Raw genomic sequence first — 23,499 nt, forward strand, 5'->3', positions numbered from 1 at the left:
CCTCTTTTCATGTGCCAGAATGGAAAGAGGAAAAAAAATCCTGGAGGAGCCCCTGGACAGGAACTCAGAGAGTTTTCCTTGTTACCCAGGGTGTTTCTGGAGAGCAGATTTGAGGATGGACATTTCTGAGCATCCAGGATGAGACTCCCTGAAAGGGCCTGCTTTTAGGAGGTGTTGGGATCAGATCCTCTCAAGTGGAATTTTGTAGGCACCCAAAGATCTAATGACTGCAAACATTATTATGTATATTCTCATGAGTCCCCCTGGAGGAAAGGACTCTGGGTGGAACACTGCATTTCCCCCCAAAGTCCAGGGAGGAAAAAAGTTGGTTTATTTGCTCAGATTTCACTCCAGCCAAAGCATCCCGTGGTTTTCTGGGCACACTTCTTCAGAAAACAGCTCCTTCAGGCCACGACAAAATGAAAGCAAAACACAGAAATTAATTCCTGGCTGGAAGAGCTGAGCAAACTGTATTAACTAATCTTCCATTTCCTTCTTTCCCAGTGGAAAACAGCAGAAATCCAGGGGAAAAAATGGGACTCAAATGGAGAAAACCCAACGGAGGCTGCAGAAATACAGGTCCCAGTTTGGTAGCAAAGTCTGGGCAAGGCAGAGTTCAAGGGAACAGCCACAATAAAGCCAAGGAATAACTGCTGGGAACGCTCAGGGAGCCACAAATGTATATTTTATAAGCTTTGGCAAATAAAGGCTCAGCATCGATGAATTATAAATGCCACAAAATTTAGAGTATTTGTCATGCTAACTGGGTTGTTGTTTCATAAAGTAACTTTTATAAACGTTCAGGCCCTTCAGGTGCTTCTCTCCGGGGTCAGAGCTGCTTTATCACCCAAGAACAATCCCTGCCACCCCATTTTCCTACAGAATAAAACACTTCCCCAGTCAGGGAATCAGCCCCCTCTTCAGCAATGGGGGCTATGGGGATGCAGAAAGCAAACCAAGCTTGCAACCCAAATGCAGAGGATAAATCAGAGGTTTAAGTGCTCCAAGAAGAGCTTTCTTCCCAAGAAAATAAGCAATTAAATAGAAATAAGTGATAAAAAAAATGGTTTGGTTTTTCTGCTTTTTTATTTAGGGGGAGAGGCATGTCTGAAATTAAACACTGAAGGTTTTCTTAGGGCTTTAGTTCTTTCTTTAATATTTATGGATTGGGTTTCATTATCTGACATGCAACATTAGGAAGGCTGGAGAGAATGGGTTTAAACAGTGTTTTTGTTGGATTAGGGGGTCAATATGTGGTTTATGGATAGAACAGAAGAACAGGATGTAAAATAATTTCTGGGCTGGACCTGGAAAACCAGCGTGAAAACTAGCAGGGAATCCATCCACAACATCCATGGGACACACAGAAATCTGGGAATCCACCAGGCCAAGCTCCATATTAACTGTTACCATCACTGCAAATCAGCATTTCCCCTTAGATATAAATCAAGCCCTTTACCAAACCCAAACCAAACCCTAAACCAGGCCAGTTTCTGTGCCAGAGGCAGATTTTAATCCCATGTCTAAACAGGTTAAAACCAACCTGAGCACACAGAGAAGCTGGAATCCTTCCCAAACCAGCATTTCCAACCTCAATGAACACCAGGGAAGCTCTTCCTCCCTTTTAAGTTCCTCCTGTGTGGCCCATCATGGAGGTCCCTGTTTGTCCACTAAGAGCAGCTTCTATAAAAACATGTGTTGCCAGTTTTACTTAAAACCATGAAAAACTCCCAGTGGCAAGAGGGGAAAAATTCTTCCTCAGCAGGTTTGATGGGGTAAGGCACGGATGAGTCTCCAGGACCTGCTCCAGGTATCCCCCAGAAGCAGCAGCAGGGGTGCAGAGCACCTCATGGTCCAGATCATGCCCTAAAAAAGGCCAATATCCTGCTTTATGGAATCCCTCATCCCAGCCAGAATTCCACAGTGCCACCTCAGCCTCGAGTGGAAAAAACACCCCATGGAATAAAGTTCTCTTGAGGAGTGATGGTCTCCAGGCTGGAGGCCAACCCAAGAGTCAAACTCCACAAAACCCTTGTTTTTCCACCAGCTGGGTGCCTCTGGCTGCTGTGTTTATCCCGAGAATACTTGGGAAAAGGTGGGAAATGGTGTGTTTGGAATGCTACGTAACCCAAAGGTCACCTGAGGGGAGCAGAGACACAAAGGTGGCCTTGAAACCGAGGAGTTTGACTCCCTGGAGCCAGTTTTACACCACATTAACCAGTGGGCTTGATGCCAGTGCTCCCTGTCTAACCCACCCCAGCCAGGGGGTATTGAAATAGAAATGAAAATAATCTCAATCTGTTTTTTTTCTTCCGGGTGCTCTAAAAAATGTCCACAGAACCCCCAGTAAAGCTCCAAACAGCAGCAGCTTTCAAAAGACTTATTTTTCCCGTTCTTGCTGCCTTAACCATCCCTTCAAGGCTGCAGTGCTAAGAAAATAAAATGTAAAAATATGTTTATTTGCTGAAAAATGCTGCAAACCCAAGCAGGTTATTACTGGTCTTCTGTACTGAATTCCTTGGGAATCATGTGGATTTTCTTCCCTGCTTTTACCACGTGTTTCACTGGTAAGGATTATCCAAAAATGCTGCTCCTTCAAACAGCCAAAGCATGATCCTGTCGTGCTCTTCTCCTTAATTATCCCTAATTTTTGACACTCAGGACATGTCAATACCCAAACAGCAGCTTCATTGGAGCTCAACAAACGGGATGTTAAAATATGAGGGAGCTGCAGGGCTGAGGGGAAGTGAGGGTTAACTACATAACTATAACTTTAATTATCCATAATGATAATTATGGAGCACAGAGATGGGAAAGCAGATGAGGAAGGCGACCAGGGCCTGAAGACAGATGAGAAGGAAGATGGAGAGAGACTATTTACAGGGTCTGGAGTGCCAGGACAAGGGGGAATGGCTTCCCAGTGCCAGAGGGCAGGGATAGATGGGATATGGGGAAGGAATTCTCAGCACAGGTTGCCCAGAGCAGCTGTGGCTGCCCCTGGATCCCTGGAAGTGTCCAAGGCCAGGTTGGACAACCTGGAACAGTGGAAGGTGTCCCTGCCCATGGCAGGGGGTGGAATGAGATGGGCTTTAGGGTCCAAGCTGTGTAACACTTACAGGAGACTCTCTCCCTGTTAAATCCTTCTGGGAAATATTTTTTCTGGTTCACTGTGGCTTCTTAATGGACTGTGAGGGCACTGAGGAAACAGCTCAGCTCCTGGACAGTCTGGGTGTCCTCTCCAGTTCTGGTCCTTCTGAGCTTCCAGTTCCAGCCAAACCATCCCTGACCAGGGGGGTCTCAGTGCCCCCAAAGGGAACATTCCCACGGGGACATTCCCGTCCTGCTTATGGAGTGACACAAAGCAGAGAGTCCCAGAACAGGGTTGGAAGGGACCCTTAAAGATCAAGTGCAACTCCCTGCTCAGAGAACAGCCACCCAAAACTAAACTCCATGACCTAAAGCTAAAAAGTTCTGCAATGAGGAGCATCTTCCTCCCCCCACAGGGTGAATTCATCACTCCTTGACCGAGGCTGCACCGTGTTACACCAAGACAGAACCCCTGTTTCTGAGCACTTGGGGCAGGTGAAAGGAGCACAAAAGGATGTGTGAGGGCAGGCCCAGAGGTGCCTTCAGCAGTTATTTCACTGAAGCAAAAGCAAGTGCAGCCTACACCTGATCCACGGGGTGCAAACTGGCACAGATTAACCCCCAGTGCCACAGCACTGCCCTGCTGCTCCCGGAGCACAAAGATGGCACAAATGTTCCTAGCTGGAAGTTCTTTGGTTAAATGATAGCTTTAATTTCCTGGTTGTTTGTTTTGGGGGTTGGCAGCCCTGTTCCATGGGTCTGAATATGCCTGGGCTGTGCTGAGGGGATGATGGGATGATGGGTATCCTCCTGCTCTTCCTTTTCCTCAAAAACTACTCCCACTTCGGTGTCCCAAAGGCATTATAAAGATGCACAGATTGGGCTGGGACCGCTTCACTCCCAGGAGCTGCTCCCATGACAAGGCAAGAAAGGTGATGGAAATAATGTTATAAAAGTGGAAGCTGTGGAAGAGAGAAAGCCCACATACTCTGTTTGGAGTGAAAGACCATCTCCAAACTGCGATTTTTCCAACCTCTTGCAACTCCAGAACAGCTGGTCCTAAAGAACAGGCTGAATTTTCACCGGGAATTCAAGACTTTTGCACTGACCTGTCAATAAGGACACGGGAACAGAGAGCAGAGAGGGGGTGGAGTGTCCTCCCTGGGGCTATTCCAGAGCTGTCTGGACACACTCCTGTGCTCTGGGATGGCCCTGCTGGAGCAGGGAGGTGGCACCAGATCCCCACTGTGGTCCCTCCCCCAGCCTGACCCATCCTGGGGTTCTGTAAGGATCTAAAAAAGCAGGATGCAGTTTTCTGCCTTCTTGCTAAAGAAACCTCCTGCTTTCATTCCCTGTAAAAGCCAACACAAGGCATTGGAAGCCACCTTTGGCCTCTCACTCCATCCCCACTGTTGCTGTAACAGCCTGACAACTGTTTTTGGAGGGCAACCAGGCCTCCCAACCCTCCAGCAGCTGCCAGGCCACCCCCCTCAGCTGTTCCTTCTCTGCAGGGCTGAGACAAACATCTGTTTCTCTGGCTCTGCCTCCAAAACCGAGCTGTAAAACGCTGTCAGCAGCTGGCACAGGGGCCACCACCCCCTGACCCTGAGCCTGCCCCTGTCCCTGCTGTCCCCCCGGGGCAGGGACAGCTCCCTGAGCGGGGGCACAGAGGGCAGAGGTCCAGGAGATGCCCAGCTGGTGCCTGCAGGATGTTTCCTTCTGTAAAGGAAGCTGTAGGAAGAGAGCAGAGGCTCCGACGCGCTGATTTTTGGAGGAGCAGCCACTGAGAGAAGGTTTTTCATCCCCACAAGCAACAAAAATGGATGGGAAAGGGTAAGAGGAGACAAATTAGATGGCAGAGGGTGAGAGGGATGAGTTTTCTTGGAGAAAGAGCACATGGAAAGATGCTCAGAGGATGAGGAAGGGCACAAGGAAGGATGAGGGGATGAGGAGGAAGCTCGTCCCTGTCACCACACGTTTCTTTGGCATGACAAGAAGAGATGTCAGTGGGGTAGAGCTTCATTTCCTTCAGTGCAAAGGAAGAGGAAAAGAGAAATAAAAGCAGACCAACAGGCAGGATGAGAAGAAACAGGACTTTCAGGAGGCTGAGAAGTGGAGGATGCTGGAAAAACCAGGAACTTCAAAGAGATACAGTGGGGCTGAAGAGGTAAAAGGTGAAGGGAGAACTTCAGGTGGGGCAGTTGAAGGGTTGGGAAAGCTGAGAGATGAGAGAGGGGGTGAGAGCAGCACATTGGGGCAGAGTGAGGGGAAACAGGAGAGGAGCTTTAACAACAGGACTTTCCAGAGAGATGAGACAGGAATTGATACGGAAAAAAATAGAATTTATTGCCATGAGAGATAATGAAAGACTAATTAGCCAGGTGAAAGGTGATAGTGGTATTTGGTCACAGATAAAGTCAGGAACTGGGTTGGAAAACCCACAAAGCTTGGCTTGCTAATTAAAATAATAACAGATTCACAGTTAATCAATGTGGAGAATTGTAATTACAAAAAGGATACCCAGGCAACAGGGTGGAACTCATTCATCTGACTGAAAAGTAGCAAACAGGAAAATAAAGCAAAATAAAAATATTCTTTTTTTTTTTTTAAATTTATAGAGCGAATTGCACAGGGTTGATGCTGATGCTGTTAAGGGAATAAACAAAATCATAAATAAAATCAAGTTGCCAATTGAAAATGGGAGAAAAAAGCTGGCCAGTCACACACATTTTGAGCACAAGCTTCTGCAGGATTGAAACCTCTCCCTGAACCAGCCCATTCCTGTGACATTCCCAGCCCACCTGGACCATGAACACCTTGGAAAATGGAGGAAATACAACCAGGAGCAGCCTCACACTGTGGCACTGCAGCAGTTGCCCAGTTCTTGGAATGGTAAAAATGAAACTGGAAGGAAACAAATCAGCACATTTGATTTGTTCCATGTATTTTTCTTAATTTCCTCCAAATTTTGTGTGCTTATTCAGAGAAGTTATTTGCATTGCCACGAGGATCCAAACTAGTTTCATAATCTATCATGGGGAGCAGAACCCCCCCCATATTAATTGAATATATTAATTGAATATATCAATTGAATATATTAATTGAATATATTAATTGAATATATTCAGCCACTCTTCAAGCAACCTGTGATTAAATATATTTTCTTTTGGGGTCTCAACCAAAGAGGAGACTCCACGTTTCCATAGGCAAATGCACTTCAAATTATCACTAAAAACCACCTTTATGGGAAGCAAAACCATGACCAACAGCTGACTTGGCCAATCTCTGCAGAGTTTTACTGAAACAGGTAATTTTTCAGGTTCAAACACCAAAATTCACCACTTGCTCCCAGTTTGGCAACATCTTGAGGGGCCTTGCAGGTGACAACCACTCCTGGTTTTTGCAGCACCACATGGAATAAACATTCCCACAGCTCATACTCTCCTTTATATCCCCCTGGATTTGGGCTGTTGCCACAAAATATTCCCCTTTTCCCTCGATTTCTCTCCTTAAATGCACAAAAGGTGGGAAAAAAGCAGAGTTTTGTCAACTCAGCCTCGACTCCCAGTGTGCCAACAAAGGCCCTGGATGACAAGGAATGGTGGGAGTGAATCCCACTGGCACAACCAAGATCAAATGTTTGCCTGGAAAATATTAAAGCAGCAAGAGAACTTTTACTCTCAGCGTGCACTTAAATGGGAAAACCCCAAATCTGTATTATTTTAAACAGCAATAACAACTTTTCCCAATGGAAATAGGAGTTGCCTCGAGCCCCTCACCCGGCTTGCAACTGTCTCCTTGACAACAGAACCCGGAAAGTTGGGATGAAAATTCTGGTTTGCAACAGAAATGCAAAATAACCTCCCCCAAGTAGAGAAATCAGTATTTTTTACTGTTCATTTACACTTAACTACTGTTAAAACAGGCTCGTGCAGCTCCAAGGGGTGACCCTGCAGCAGGAACATCTCTCCTGGAGTGACCACATTTATAAATATTGGACTGGATACATCCATTTTTGTGCCTTAAAGCAGATTTTTCTGAGGATATCTTAATATCAGCCCTGAAAAGAGACCCAGATGAAGCCCTGGTTGAGGCCACCACCCTTTCCCATGCAGTGATATCCTGAGTTTTCCCAGCAACAAGCTATTTTTTCCCCACCTGTCTCCAAATGACCGGCTATTTTCATTTTATATTCACTCTGAGATCCTTAAAACCTTATTTTGCAGCACAAGTGTCACGCTGAGCAGAGGAAGAGCACCTGAAACACTCAGATCCCCAGCAGGAGATCCCTTCCTGCCTGTTTGCCACGACTTTCAGACAACATTGTGGTTGCCTTCTTGCCCACAATGGGTCTGACTGCGGGTAAATCACCTTTAAAAAGGTTTTCAGAAGAAGGGTTGATGAATCCCCTGTCCCTTCACACCTCCCTCAGAACTCCCCCCTTGTTTAAATGAGAATTTTCTCATTTTTACATGAAAATGGCCACACTGGCAAGGAAGGGCTGACTATTTTCAGAAGCAATGAAGGGGTGGCCTGAGCCAATGCCTTTCCAAACCCCTCATGAGTGAGGGAGGGGAAGCAACCAAGGAGAGGATCAAACCGTGTCATTCCCAATTCCTCATGCTCTGTTATCCTTAGGATATGGGCCAGGCCAGCAATTCCTGTTGCCTAAAATAGATATTAGGCTGCTTAAAATTGTACCAAAGGACGTGAACTGGACTTGGCTTTGAGATCAGAAAGAACAGGGTTTTTTTGAATTCTTGGAGAAACAAACATTTTCTGATCCAAACCTGCATTTCAGAGGCTGATTTCCCTTCTGTGTTTGATTGCTGCACATTTGGATCAGGAGGTTTCCCTGCTGAAAGCCCACACCTGGATTTCTTTCCCAATATCCATCCCCAGTGCCGAAGGGTTGAGTTGTACAAGTGGTGGCCTCGGGGACAATGTTCTGAGATGATGTTCTACTGCTGCGGGGGCTGAAGCTTTGGACCCAAAAACCTGTGGGTGATCCCCAAATGCAGCCAGAAAAGCCCAGAATGGGTTGGGTTGGAAGGGACCATGGGCAGGGACACCTTCCACCAGCCCAGGTTGCTCCAAGCCCCGTCCAACCTGGCCTGGGACACTCCCAGGGATGGGGAACAGGAGCAGTCCCACGCTCTTCTTTCCATAATCCCTGCTCAGTTCAAGTAAGAGGCAGAAGTTCCAACCTGTGCTCGACTCCCTGGAAGCTCTGAAGGCCAGGAACACATTTTTCATGGTTGTAAGGAGTTGGAAGAGACCCCTCAGGGTCATGGAGTCCAACTCCTGGCCCTACAAATGACCCAAAACCATCAATCCTCAGGAACACAAATCTAAGACCCAACCCCCCTTTTTCTAACACAACCACCCATTCACAGTCCAACCAAAAAGCTTCTCCAGCAGAACAACATTCCTTTTCCACCAAAAATAAGGATTGGGGGGGGGGTGTAGCTCTGCCCAAGCTCAGTCCTGGGGGCTGATCCATGGATTGTGGCAGCAGGGAGCCCTGCAATCCCCCCCGTGCCCCCTCCCCAGCCCCACCTGGCACACAGGACCTGACCCCTACAGCAGGGAGGAATTCCACTTTGGGAAGCTGCACAGGGAATTCCCTGCTAAGAAGGACAGGAAGCCACGAGGTGCTAAAAAGGTAAATAAGAAAACACCCCAGCAATGGCCCTTTGTGTGCAGGATGGAAATCAGGCCAGCTCCATTTTCCCACATCAGTGACTCCATTTCTGAGGCACTTCTCCCTCCCTGCCCTGGTTCTATTTTCCCAAATCCAGTGCCTACTATCTCATGGATTAAGGGTGAAATGGCTCTGTGCTATCATCAGCACAACTCTCTATTACTGTTATTCAGACTCACCCACTGCAAACACCACACCAAGGGTGGCAAAGCAGGAGTTGGCTCAAATACATCCCCAGGACCTGTAATTGGATGTTTAATATGCAGGGAGTGGGAGTGAGTTCGTTTTCCAAGGAAAATAAACTCCCTAAAAACAGAAACACTTGAGAAATATCTTGAGAAGCTACTGAGGATTGGGAAGGGAGGAGGATCTTCCCATCCCAATGTTTGATCCCAGCACAAAGCTGGGCCTTCACAACTGGGCCCATTGCTGGAGGGGCTCCAGCTGCTGCAGGAGGACTCCCAGCTCCATGACCCCAGCATTCCCAGCTTGGTGGCCATTCCAGGTGTCTCTCCACGACCACACTGGCTGTTCTCTTCATTTTTGTCCCTAATTAATCCCTTGCTCCTGAGGACCTGCAACCCAGCCCTGTCCCAAATACCAGCAGGTGTCACTGTGGGCAATGCTATGGGAGACACCAGAGGAAAAAAGTCTGGATCAAAGGGAAAACACCCATCAAGTTAATGGATATTTGGGTTTTTCCTGAATATAGTAGCTAATTCCATTTTTTTTTGGCTTTTATAGATAAAATTGGATTGTCTGCAGCTCACAGATAAAAGGAGCTTTGTTGGAAACAATTCATTTCTTCAGGGTTGGAGACTGGAAAGCACTGAGTGTTTTCAAGTAAGCACAAGGTCGGCTTTGGTTTCTTTGGTTCACTGCCACCAAAATTCACTGTTATATGTATATAACTAGGGATAGGTGGGTGGGAATTTGGGAATTTGGGAAATGGTTGGTAAAGCCAAGTCCCAGAAGGAGATGCAGACACACACTCTCTCCTTCCGGGCTTCCCCTGAAGGATCCAGCACAGCCCCAAGCACAAAGCAGGTACCTCAGCCATCCCATAAATCCATCCCATAAATCATTTGGTGGCTGGGAATGCCCAGCTTTTCAGAAAAGCTCCTTTTGAACTCTGACACCAAGCCCTGGAGATGCTCCATGCAAAGCAGGCCCCTTGTCCTGAGCTTCCCACTGCAGGAGAACCAGGAGCATTGCAGCTTTCACAGCTGTGGTTATTGATCTTAAAATCACTAGTCCAAGCATTATTTTTACATTATTACAAGCAATAATATTATATTATTATCAAAAAGGACCATTTGGTCCATGAACCTGTGCCCTTGGAGCAGGATGGTGCCAGATGCTGCTGACACACCACAAATGGACTTTCCAAAGAGTATTTCTTACACCTGATTAAGATTTTTCTAGTTCAGTTTTAAACTTGCTGGGGTGGAAGGGAAATCTTTTGGTGCAGAGGCACTGCCCATGTCCCAAGGACATTATGCTGAGCCCCCTCCACCACAGGGAGACCCACCCAGTGCACAGATTGTAACCATCTTTTGGCCTGAACTGAACATGTTCTATTTGCTCTGCAACCACCGACCCTGTCAGCAAGCAAAAGCCGAAAATAAATTCATGGAAAAGCAGATTCCAGGGTTGCTGCAAAGCCTCTTAAAACTGGGAACAGCAAATGAATGGTTGTGGGGAAATTCAGGACATGGCTGGATCAGGGAAGAGAAGAGTCGTTGGATCTCCTGAGCTGCACCCAGTGACCTCTCTGTTGTCCCAGGTGCTATAAAAAAACCCACACATCCATCTTGTGTTTCTAATAGTCTGCAAATCTGCCAGTGCAAATAATAAACTGTGGATTTACTGAAATCCTTTCTTTCCGTATCTGTGAAACCCTGGAAAATATCTAAGATGATCAATAAAAAAAAACCCCAAAAAACATGTATTTTGCTCCTTTCTTTCAGAGCTGTGACAGCCTGGCTGAAGAATCCGATTAAAGAGCATAAAAATATCTTCCAGATAGGGCAGAGCTGGGTTTAATCCAGCAAACATTTAAACCCAAACACCTGCATAACCCTGGCAAGTGTGGCAGCTTTAAAACTCACCATCTTATCAGTGAAAAGCTTTGACATCCACCCCCAAAAATAATAAAAACAAACTAATAACAGGAAATACTGAAGGAAGCAGCATTTTGGGAAGGTTTTCTCCTGTCCTGCTGAACTGGCCCACGAGGTGGATTTGCCACGTGTCCTGCTGGTGACCATGTCACTGCTGGAGTGGCTTTTCCTGCCTGCTGAGAGGGCTGGTGAGGAGGGAGGGAGGCCTGAGGGAGGGAGACAGAGCCAGGAGCTGGAAAGGATGATGCTACTTGAGAGGCAGCTGAAAAACAGGGAACAAAAGTCTCTTGGAGGTTTGGGTTGGAAGGGACCTGAAAACCATCTCATCCCACCCCCTGCCATGGGCAGGGACACCTTCCACCAGCCCAGGTTGCTCCAACCTGGCCTTGGACACTTCAGGGATCCAGGGGCAGCCACAGCTTCTCTGGGCAACCTGTGCCAGGGCCTCCCCACCCTCCCAGGGAACAATTCCTTCCCACTATCCCATCTAACCCTGCCCTCTGGCAGTGGGAAGCCATTTCCCTGTGTCCTGTCCCTCCATCCCTTGTCCCCAGTCCCTCTCCAGCTCTCCTGGAGCCCATTTAGGCTCTGGAAGGGGCTCTCAGCTCTTCCTGGAGCCTTCTCTTCTCCAGGTGAACCCCCCCAGCTCTCCCAGCCTGGCTCCAGAGCAGAGGGGCTCCAGCCCTTGGAGCATCTCCATGGCCTCCTGGATTCACTCCAGCAGCTCCACATCCTGGACTTCTGAGGCTTCCCAGCAGCTACAGCTTCTGGTGGCTCCACAGTGCACAGCAAGTCACTGTGCTGCACTAGAAGCTGAGAAAATCTCTCTTTAAAACCCCAAACTCCCACCCTTCTGAGCATCCTTTGGGATTCTCGTGGAGATTTCCATTAATCCACGTGCTTCAGAAGCTGGAGGAGATGGAATTCTCCAGCTGGGATGCTCAGACCCAGCTTCAGGGGATTTGACAATATGCACTGGAAAGAAAACCAACAAGCCAGATCCTGTGTTCAGGATTTGGAAATCAGCCCAGAGAAAAGGGCAGGGGGACTTCTGACAGCAAATTAAATAATAACATTTCCCCTGTCTCCAGAGGAATCCAGCTCCCCGTGGGAAGCCTCAGGAAAAAGATCCCTCTGAAGCCACTGGGATTTTCAGCCTAAATGGAAGCTACTTCTTGAGAGATTTCAAAATTCAGTTCATCCACCTCAGTTAAAAACAGAACATTGTCTGCCACGAGGAGCCTTTGGTTTCTGCTAAATCCACTTCTCAGGGAGGGGACAAACACCCAACAGGTCCAGCCAGGAGAAGACCTGAAGCTGCTCCACGTGCTGAGGGGGTGGAACTCCAGGAAATGGCTTCCCATGTGTTCATTTAGAGGGATTTTATTGGGAAAAAAAGAGGGTTTGATATTAAGTCAAATGGGAAGAAATGGCAATAGAGATTTTCTCCCTCTCTGCTCCTGCAGTGCTGTGCCCAGTCCTGGGATGTGGAGCTGCTGGAGTGAATCCAGGAGGCCATGGAGATGCTGCCAGGGCTGGAGCCCCTCTGCTCTGGAGCCAGGCTGGGAGAGCTGGGGGGGTTCACCTGGAGAAGGGAAGGATCCAGGGAGAGCTGAGAGCCCCTTCCAGGGCCTAAAGGGGCTCCAGGAGAGCAGAGAGGGACTGGGGACAAGGTAGGGAGGGACAGGACAAGGGGGAATGGCTTCCATTGCCAGAAGGCAGGGATAGGTGGGATATGGGAAGAAATAACATGCATTTTTTCAGTAGGATGGAAGAATTAAATTGCTTATTCAGCTTGGTTGCAAATGCTGATTGTAACAGACAACTTGTCCTCTCATCCTTCAAGTCCCTTTCAAATGAAGTAACAGCCTCAAACCCAAACAAAAGGTTATGTTCCAGTCAGCCTGAACCATTCCCCCAATGGAATTCTGAGTTTACTTAGAAGGGACTTCACCAGGCAATGATTTTTTAATGATTTCTTCCCTCCCTGCATGAAGAGCTTGGGATCTCCTGGTCGGTCTTGCTCTGAGCCCATAAGCTCAGAGACCCCACAAATCATCCCACAAAGCTTTTCTCCACCAAGCCAAGCCTCTCAAATTTATTGTTAGAGACCTATTAACTCCTGCTGGGAATTAACCCTGCTCCTTTGCCAGCCCTGCAGAAGAATGCCAGGATGGCCACGTTCCTGACAAGGCTCTGCAGGGACCAGGGAATGCTGAACTCCTTTCTTGTGAGGACACAAGCAGGAGCTCATTTGTAATTGCCTTTAAGTGGTCAGTGCCCACATTAAGGAAAATCAAAAGGAAAACTCATCTCCAAGCAACACCTTTTATCCCAATCCAAGTGCTGCAGCAGCTTCTGCATCCAAGTCCTTCACTGGACTCCTGCACTGCAGTTTTTCCAACTGCATTTCATTTCCTAATGCTTTTTATTATTTTTTTTTTTGTGGTGGGCCCAAAAAGCTTTTTTTTCTGGAACACCTGTAAAACCAAAGCTGTGTTTTCATTGATATCACTTGAAAAATTAATAGAAGTACAACTCAAGTGAAAATTTTGTCCCTCTGTGATCAAATCCACCATGACTGAAACTGTTTTGTTGTCCCAGTTCCATCAGTAAATACACCCCAGATGCTTCCTTTAAGGAACGAGAGATCAATAATAAAATAAAAATATTTTTTCCCAACCAAAACCTTTTGCTCTTCCCTGTTTACTTCGAATTTTCCCTCAGATCTGGTTTGGAGCTCCACAGCAAATCAACAGCTGCTGCTGAGCACCTTGTCCTGGCAGGACCTGCAGGATGGACCAGACACCTTGGATAAAAGTTTCCTTTATCCATGAGCGACCCTCAGTCCTAATAAGCCTAAAAAATACTAATTATACTGAAAGCTAATTAATTTTACACATTTTTTCCTGTTCTATTCACTGTTGCCACAGAATCCTGATAAAAGGAGGACTGTATTCACTCTCTGCTAATTAAACAGAGGCATCCCAAGACCTTCTGATCCATACTAATTTCCCAGCGTGGAGCAAGAAGGATGGTTATTAAACAGAGGCATCCCAAGAACTTCTGCTCCATACTAATTCCCACTGTGGAGCAAGAAGGATGGCTGGGATCTTTAAGGCTGGCATGGCAAGGACACAATGGCTCTGCCTGCACAGGGTTGGAACTATGCCACAAAATCTCCTCCAGGTTCCCCACTTCCCACCAGGAGCACCACGAGCAACAGAGAGGAATTTTGCTTTTCTTTTTGCCATTTGTGCCTTATTAAATCCACTCTTTAATTGGGAGAAGAAACAAATAGAAGAGGAGAAAGGACAAGCCTGGCAAGGAACGCTCCCCACATAAATCCCGGCACTCCCGACGTGGCTGCGGACAGGAGCTGTGATCCCAGCTTTCAGCACCTGGAGCTCACGCTCCCAAAATGTGCTCTGCAGCAGCCAGAGCTGCAAGAAGACAGTTTTGAGCCCTGGCATCACCTGCCTGAGGCATTTAACACTTTTCTCTTCCCTCACACAGTTTGGTAGAGCTGCTTGCCTGTGACCATCCACGGGACGGAGCCAACTCCGAGATGCCTGGGACTGGAGGAAGCACATCACTGGCACTTGGACCATAGTAGGGCATTCAACTGAATAAAAATGTTGGAGTATTAAAGCTTCTAGAGAAATAATTCCCAAAATGCACGCTGGGAGACATGGGAATGGCAGTCCCAGGCTCTAATGCCAAACCGTAACCGCTTTCCAAGTTACAGCCAAGAAAACCCAGGACTAGTTAATGAAGTGGTTTGCAGCTTCATTTAGGGCAATTAGCCACGTTTATATTATATTTGAATATCTATTTTACCTTGCAACAAAGATATATAAATATGACATATTTGCAATGTGCCACAAAGGACTATCAGGGAATCCCAGAGAGGCTTGGGTTGGAAGGGACCTTCAAACCCACCTCATTCCATCCCTTCCATGGGCAGGGACACCTTCCACTAGCCCAGATTGCTCCAAGACCTGTCCAACCTGGCCTGGAACACTTATTTTCTATACATAAAGCAGCAAAAAATATATATATATATCTAAAAATATCAAAGCTCCCTCGTGCCCTGGACACACAGCCCACGAGACGAATCCGTTTGACGTAGTTGGGATTTGACATTATCCACACACAAAGAAAAACCTCCAGGATTTTGGTAACCAAATCCAACTGCGTTTTTCGCTTCCTGCCGCTCAGACTGCTCAGATTCACACGTGGAGCATCCTCCATGGATTAGCACATTAAATCCCAGACAGCAAAGGAACACCGAGTACACGGGATTTAGAAAACGCCGGAGCCGAAAATGCCAACGAGACCTTAATTCCAACCCCTCCTGCGGATTTGGAACTACAAAACTTGGAAATCACTGATTATCATATCTGGGGCTCCCAACTTCAGAGGGATGTGGAGCTGCTGGAGTGAGTCTGGAGGGGACATGGAGCTGCTCCAGGGCTGGAGCCCCTCTGCTCTGGAGCCAGGCTGGGAGGGCTGGGAGGGTTCACCTGGAGAAGGGAAGGATCCAGGGACACCTGAGAGCCCCTTCCAGGGCCTAAAGGGGCTCCAAGAGAGCTGGAGAGGGACTGGGGACAAGGGATGGAGGGACAGGACACAGGGAATGGCTTCCCACTGCCAGACAGCAGGGTTAGATGGGATATTGGGAAGGAATTGTTCCCTGGGAGGGTGGGGAGGCCCTGGCACAGGTTGCCCAGAGAAGCTGTGGCTGCCCCTGGATCCCTGGAAGTGTCCAAGGCCAGGTTGGAGCAACCTGGGCTGGTGGGAGGTGTCCCTGCCCATGGCAGGGGGTGGAATGAGATGGACTTTAATGTCCCTTCCAACCCAACCCATTCTGCAATTCCATGACACGCTATTGATAAAATGAGGATGAAAACTGTTCCCGGGTGGAATAACTGATGGATTTGGGTCTTTCATCCCTTGCACAACACAAGCACCATTAACCCTTTGTTCCCTACCTCCCCAAACAGCCCCTCCTTCCCACTGTATGTGAAGGGGAGGTAGCACTGACCACAAACTCCTGCATTTATTTTGCCTCCACATCCTCCAATTTCCACCTTTTTTCTTGTCCTACTACCTAATTTGGATGAATATCGGAGGAACTTCCCAGCAAATGATTTGAGAGGACTGTCCTACACCCATCTCCTTAAGACACTGAGCTACCAAAACCCATGTAAACCAAAAATGAAGTCTAAACAAGGCACTAAAATACCAATATAATTTTAAAAATGCAATGGAAAGAGATAGAAGGGTTTAATTTGGTTGCTGGGAAAAGCCACACAGGGGTATAATAGTGATTCCCAAATCCTGGGACTGGGGCAGAGGTGCAGCCTATTGAAAGGAGGGTGGAGCCAGGTGGGGGTCAATCCCTTCTCCCAAGTGACAGGACAGGAAGAAACGGCCTCAAGTTGTACCAGGGAAGGTTTAGGTTGGATATTAGGGAAAATTTCCTCATGGAAAGGGCTGTAAAGCCTTGGGAGGGGCTGCCCAGGGATATATGGTGGAGTCCCCATCCCTGGGGGTGTCCAAAGCACGTGGGCCAGTGCTGGGCTTGGCACTGCTGGGCAACAGCTGGACTGGATGATCTTGGAGCTCTTTTCCAACCTAAACGGTCCTTCAATCATTAAAAGCCGTAACAGAATTCCCAAATCCTGGGGCTAAAGGTGCAACTAAAGCTGCTTTGAGATGGTGCAACCACAAAGATCTGCAGCTGGAGAAACCTGAGCAAGGGGCTGGGAACAGGGGCAGTGGTGGCCCTGGAAAGCCAGTTCCTGGGACATTCCTTGGCACACCCTCAGCACGTCAGGAGATGGGGGGGGAATGTGCTAAAACTCAACCCAAGACACTTGTTTCTACTCTCATGTCTATAAATCCAAGGAAATTTCCTCATTGGGAGTGATCTCCACAACTCAGCAGCCACAGCAGGAGCAGGGGAAATTCCCCCAGGTTCTGTGAATGCCCGAGTCATCCAAGGGACGTGTTGCATTCCCACCAATTGTAGAAATGAAATTATCTTATCAAACACTGACCTTTTTCCCTCCCTGCTGCCTTTTTGATGCCATTCCCAAGTGTGATTTGGACAACAGGTGACTGAACCACCTTTTTTTTCTTCCCTGCTGTAGGATTTTACTCAACATTTCTTAGAATGCTTTGAGAAGCTTAGGACAGAAGTGCTGCTTTACCCACAGCACTGGATCAAAAGGAAAACTGCAGGAAATCTTGACACTGAGCTTTTTGTTTCCCCCCCCCCGCCTAAAACTGTGCCAAATCAATCACTTTTATGCAAATCCTTGTTGCAGCGACAGAGGAGATAAAATCAAGTTATTAGAGAAGATAAAATCAAGTTATTAGAGAAGATAAAATCAAGTTATTAGAGAAGATAAAATAAAGTTATTGCTGTTTCGTTCCAGTGTTGGATACAAATCATGTTAAATACAAAGTGATGGTAGCAGTACTATATTTATCTGATTATATGCAGTATATAGATAAATATTTATGTATAATAGGTATTTATATACAGTATATAAAGTATATACAGTATATAAAGATAGATTATATATAGTATATGTAGTAGTATTATAGTGTATTTATATATGATATATAGATCTCTATATAATAAAGCTATATAGTATATAGACATGCAGAGGATGTATAGTATATAATTATTATATGATAGTATATAATTAGTGTATTTTAGTCTATATTTGTTGTATTACAGCATATAATACACTATATATAGTATATATATAATATATATTATAGTATATATACACTATATATAGTATACTATATATAACACACTATATATTATAGTACCTAATACCCTAAATATAGACTATAATACACTAAATATATCTATATTTAGTGTCTATATATATTATTTAGTGTATTATAGTACACAATACACTAAATATAGACTATGATACACTAAATATAACTATATTTACTGTGTATATATATTATTTAGTGTATTATAGTACATAATACACTAAATATAGACTATAATACACTAAATATATACTATATTTAGTGTTTATATACACTATATTTAGGGTATTATAGTATATATTTAGTGTACCATAGCAGATATTTAGTGCATTGTGGTATATTTACCTATATAGCTATATATTGTGCACATTTCTGTGTTATAGAACATCTAAATCTAAATATACAGATCAGAGAGTGATTTTCTCTTATGTAAAACAGGGTCCCTTAAATCAAAGACCAACTCAGAGAGGACAAAAAGGCTGATTCCAAGTAGGAAACTGGGAGCTGTATCCCGGGCCAGACTGGGATAACCAGCCTTCTTTTCCACACCACCCACCCTCAGGGGCCAGAGTTATCCCTACTTTTGTGCCTCATTTCTACATGGATATTTATTAAGACATTTTTTTCCCTCTCTTCCATAAAACTTTAAATGTCCCTGCAGAAGTTTTATTGCCTCGATTCCCTTCCTTAGCTCTCGATAAGGAGCTTAATGCTGGTTATGTGATCCAAGGAAACAAAGCTGTGGTTGTGGCTGGGAAGGGGGTTTGGAGATAGGCAAATGGAATTCCTGGCAGATCCACTCCCCATTCCTTTCTCCAGCAGGAAAGGGGATAAAGCTTATCTAGGAACACGCAATTATTCCCTGGGACAAGCAGCTGGTTTGCTGGAGCCACAGGATTGATCTGAACACTGAAGGAAAAGGCAGAGAGGGAACAACACTCGGAAAAAAGGAATTCAAATCAACTCCCCCGTTGGCAGCAAAGTGCCTGCAGTGCCACTCCAGGACTGTGCTGTCCTTTTTCAGGGTTTTTGGGCAGGGTGAAAGGGGTTTCTTGTGGGTTTCAGGTTTTTTTTTTGCTTGGTGTTTTGGGTGCTCTTTTTGTTGTTGTTTTGTGGGTGGTTTCTTCGGGTTTGTTTTATGTCAAGACTTTATAAAAGCCTGACATTAATGAGACCCCAGGTAGGCAAAGCCCAGCTCCATCCAGACCACTCCCCTCTCTGCTGTAACTCTTCCCAAAGCACCTTTTCCATGACACCTCCTTTAAACTGCCCTCTAACATCAAATTTGGAAGGAGATGCTGTTTGCACATTCCCCTCTTGTCCCCACCACTGAACCAGGGGCTGGAGAAGGTTGTTCCCCTTTTGGGCACCACAGGAAGTGATTCTTTCACTCCTCAACCTGATCAAAATTCAATTTAAAAAAAAAAAAATAAACCCTTTTCAAAACTGGATTGATTTTTCAAACAGTTCCTCTCATGATCTCAACGTGCTTAGAAAAGTCAACCACAACTGGGAGCACAACTGGGAAGCTGTTCTTGGGGAACAACAGAGCCTGGATATTGCCACTGGAAGGTTCTGGACTCTCAAAGTCTCAATATTAAAAGCACTTACCTCTTCAAGGACATCTGCAAGCTTACTGAGTATCTCCTCGGGAAGGCTCTGGAATGTGGGAACGCTGCAAACAGAAGAGAAACCTCGGTTAATGGATCCCTTTAGACAGGACAGAATTCCAGCTGCACTTCTCCTCTCTCTTCCAGGGATATTTTGCCCTCATCCTCTGGGGCTGAACAAGAAAAGCAGCAAACAGTGGAAATGTGATCCCTTTCCAGCAAGATGTATTTTGGGATAACGGGAGACCACTTGCAGTGAAACCTCTGGAGAACCACCTGTAAAGCTGGGACCAACCAAGAATCCACCCCGGATCCTCCGGAATCCATCTGCACCACAGGCCTGCTCACTCACACCTATGGCTGGGCACAGCTTTCCTGGTCTGCTTCCAGCCCACCAGCAGTGAAATCCAACATGAAAAGAGGGCAGAGAAGGTCAGCTCCGACCAGCTCCGGGGAAAAGCTGGAAACCACACACGGACACGGGAAACACGGAGCTGCCAGGGACACGGGGCACCAACAGACCAGCACCCAGCCACTCCAGGAGGTACTGAAGACTTCACTGGGGGGTTTAAACTTGACTTTGCTGGTTTTCTTTTGCCAAAAAGGCACCTTTTCCCCTTGTTTGGCAGCATTGCCCTCAGCACAGGGCCAGGCTGGACCTGCTGGCTGGAACAAGAGGGTGATACAGCAACAAGGAGCCCACTGACCCAGGGCCACCAGAACAAGGTGGAATTCAGTCTGGAGCAGGAAGAGGGATAGGGAATCAGGTCTCCAAACCTCCAGCAAGGACCCTGACCTTAAAGCTGTATCTCCACTGCCTTACAGCCCACCCAGCAAGACTGGGAATTGTCCTCCCTGGAGATATTCAGAAGCCAGGTGGACACAATCCTGAGAAACCAGCAACCTGAACGGGGGGCTGAGCCAGGTGACTTCCAGATGGCCCTTCCCAACCTCCCTCAGCCTGGGATTCTGCAATAGCCCTGGTTTCTGTCTCCCTGCTTTCCCTAAAAACCTGCTGTTCATCAATATTCCCAAGTGGTGCTGAGCGAGACCCAGACACAATGTTCATTCCAGAGGCAGGAAAGCAGCACTGCACCTGCTTTAATTAAAACCACTTGTCCTCCACAGACTAATTAACAACACACCCACATGAAAGAGTAGAGGGTAGAGCTGTTTCCAAGAACAGTTTGCTCAGGAGTTGCTTCCCCACACTCCACTACCTGGTGTGAACACAGTCCTGTGCTCCCAGTGTTGGTCTGACATTCCCAGTGCTCCGGGCTGATTCCAGGAATGTGGATAATGAGGTGCCAAGGGAGCTGCTGGAAGCATTTCCTTCTGAGTGGTAAATAGAACCCAAAATATACCATTGCCCAGAGAAAAGGTGGATGGCCCATCCCTGGAAGTTGAGGGAACCTATGGAATCAATGATCTTAAAGGTCTTTTCCAACCTAAATTATTCTGGGACTATTTGCCTCCTTTTTATTAAAAAAAGTAGCTTCAGCTGAATCTATGTAATGGTAACAAGAGAGACCTGGCCAAATAAATGCAGAAAAATAGGACTTTTCATCCTCTCAGCAACACCTTTTTTTTTCCTCAGGAAGGGCACTTTTATTGCTGGAAACACACAGGTCCAAACCACAACAACAGCAGACAGACAGGAAGCACTGAAAAGGAATTATGTGATGTTTGGGCCTAAGTATAGAATGAAGGTTCATTATACCGATTCCAGCATTCCCAAATGAGGAATAAACTTATGGGAGAAGATAATAGCATTGGAAAAGGGGATGGATTTTACCATGGTTGCACCATTACACTCCCAAATTGAGGGAGTATTTTTTAATGGATAATTATGCAATCCAGGGGAGGGTAGTGGGAGACATCCACTATAGACCAAGTCCATAAAAACCAGGGAAATAGCCCGTGAGCTCTGAACAAATTCCAAATTTTACCACGAGAAGAGATTACAACTTAAACTCAGCAACAGAGCAGGGAATGGGAAAATCAGCTTGTTGAGAAAACAAACTCCAGCTACAGTATATCAGGGAATTACCCCATTAATATCCCAGGTTTATGATGGGCCAATATCCTCCTGAGCAGCCAGAAGTGACAATGCAGCCAAATATTTGAGTCTCATAAGAAAAGGCCTTACAGGACTCGATTCTCCAGGTCAATAAAAACACACCTCTGCTCTCTGCAGGACAATATTAAATGGATTCATCAAACAGATCCTTGATTTCCTCCCAAACCTGCCAGTATGATTGAAAGAGCTGAATACAAAAATGAGTGTTTTGAAGGTTATTTCCATGTGGGTACTTGCACTGAAAGGAAAATGGAGCCTCAGCTCTCAAGGGAGAGCTTAGAGCAAAACAGCTGAGCTGCAAATTGCTCCAAGTGGGAAAACACATGTTAGGGAGGCAAAGGGGAGCAGAAAACTCCAAGGAAATCTCTGATCAGCACAGCAAGAGGTGCAAAAAATTGTATTTCGTTTTCTACAGCTGTGTGAGATCTGTGAAAAAGCCTGAACATATAGAAAAGCAAACACTGGGTTCAATGCATTCATTATTTATGGTAGAAGAAATCACAGCAAATGCAGCTCCAGCTCATCAAGAAGTGACTGTTTTGCCAAACAAAACAGCATCAAGCAAACCCAGAGTTTTCCAAGAAGTTCCTCTCCAACTGCTCCTTAAACCTCGTCAGCAATGAAGATCTTAAAACATCCCTGTCACCTCCTCTAGGCAGGGACAGCAGCTCCAGAGGCACAACGAGGCAAAGCACATCCCTAACTTCAGGAAATTGAGTTTTAACCCCAAGTGCCAATAAAGCTGATTATTTTAATCCACAGCCATCCCAATGGTGGAGCAGAAAAGCTCTGGGACTGCCATGAGGTGACAGGATGAGGAGCAGCCCTGCACCTTCTCCAGTCTCCCTTCCCTGCTTCCCCCTGGGCTCTGACAGGGGAAGGAGGAGCAGCTCCTGCTGGTGAGGAGAAGTGACTTTTGCTGGCTGTGTTCCACACTCCTCAGCTGTGGAACACTGTAGGGGCTGACAGACCCTATTCCTGGGGAGGGACTGTGGGGAATTGTTTGGAGTCTGCAGCTATTCCGGCCGGCTCCGAACGCGACACGTTTTCCCAGAGAGCTCAACGTGCCCAACACCAGCTGCCAAACTCTGGGAAAGCAGCTGTGCTAAAACATCCCCAGTGAGTCTCTGTCCTGGTACAAAAGCAAGGATGTGCCCAACCCAAAGGAGGTGGGAAAGGCTGGGTTCCATCCCTGGGGATGTGCAGTCACCCAGGGAGAAGATCATCCCCCGTTAGCAGGGCTTTGGTTCATCCCTGTGATCCATCCCATGGGATTACTCCTGTACAAAACCAGCAAGGGCTTCCAAGCAGTCCTGGCTGTGCCCCAAGGGCTGGATTTCAGCCTAAAAGCCACTCGGTGGCAGAGCTGCCAACACTGTGACAGGACATTTGTCTTCTGACACACGGGAAAACTCCACAGGGTTCTTGGCTCTTCTTCCCTCAGCCCAACACAAAAGCAACTATTCACTTCCTAAATCCATTCCAAGATGTGTCTCCCAAACTTTGGAAGGCTGTTCATTGAGAGTGTTCATCCAGCTCCACGCAGATGATCCTCCTGGGTTAACTCTGGAACAAAACCTTTCTCTTTTATTCCTGGCTGGCACCCCAACAAATGCAGTTGTTGCTGCTGTTCCCTGCCTTGGGCCAGCTGGGAATGCACAGCTCAAAACTCAAAACATGGCAGTAGGATGAAATTAAGCCTGTCTGAGTTCCCTAAAACTCCAAACTGAGTTTTGGCACCCAACTGGAGTGAAGGCTGAAAAATGCTCGTGTCTTTGCTCCCCAGGTCTGGGAGGCCCCAACAGCTCTGTCTCTCCACTCTGAAAGAACTGAGGCTGAACCTTCTGCAGCACAAGCTGCTGCCTAATTGAAGAAATCCACCAAAAAAAGGTGCTTGGAAAAACTCAAGCCATACAGGTAGGTGCCCACTGGTCACCCAGCTGTGGTAGGAAGGGACCTCTGGCTCCATCAGGACCATGGCCTTGGAAAAAAATAACCAAGAAATGTGTTTACAGCCTTCTTGATAAACTTTACCAAAACTCACTGTGCAATCTTTCATGTTGTTTTCTTTTTGCCTTCTTGTGCTGGGAC

At 46.6% G+C, this 23,499-nt stretch overlaps 1 protein-coding gene across 1 annotated transcript in view; it reads right to left on the minus strand.

The window, feature by feature from the left end:
• PRKG1 (protein kinase cGMP-dependent 1) overlaps positions 1 to 23,499 on the minus strand; it is a 316,479-nt gene that overhangs the window by 98,445 nt on the left and 194,535 nt on the right. Inside the window, exon 5 of the mRNA XM_029962597.1 lies at positions 19,330 to 19,393. Coding sequence (XP_029818457.1) covers positions 19,330 to 19,393 — 64 coding nt within the window. The remainder of the gene's footprint in view (positions 1 to 19,329; positions 19,394 to 23,499) is intronic.

Source organism: Manacus vitellinus, unplaced genomic scaffold (genome assembly GCF_001715985.3).
Source record: "Manacus vitellinus isolate BGI_N305 unplaced genomic scaffold, ASM171598v3 scaffold_48_pilon, whole genome shotgun sequence".
NCBI lineage: Eukaryota > Metazoa > Chordata > Aves > Passeriformes > Pipridae > Manacus > Manacus vitellinus.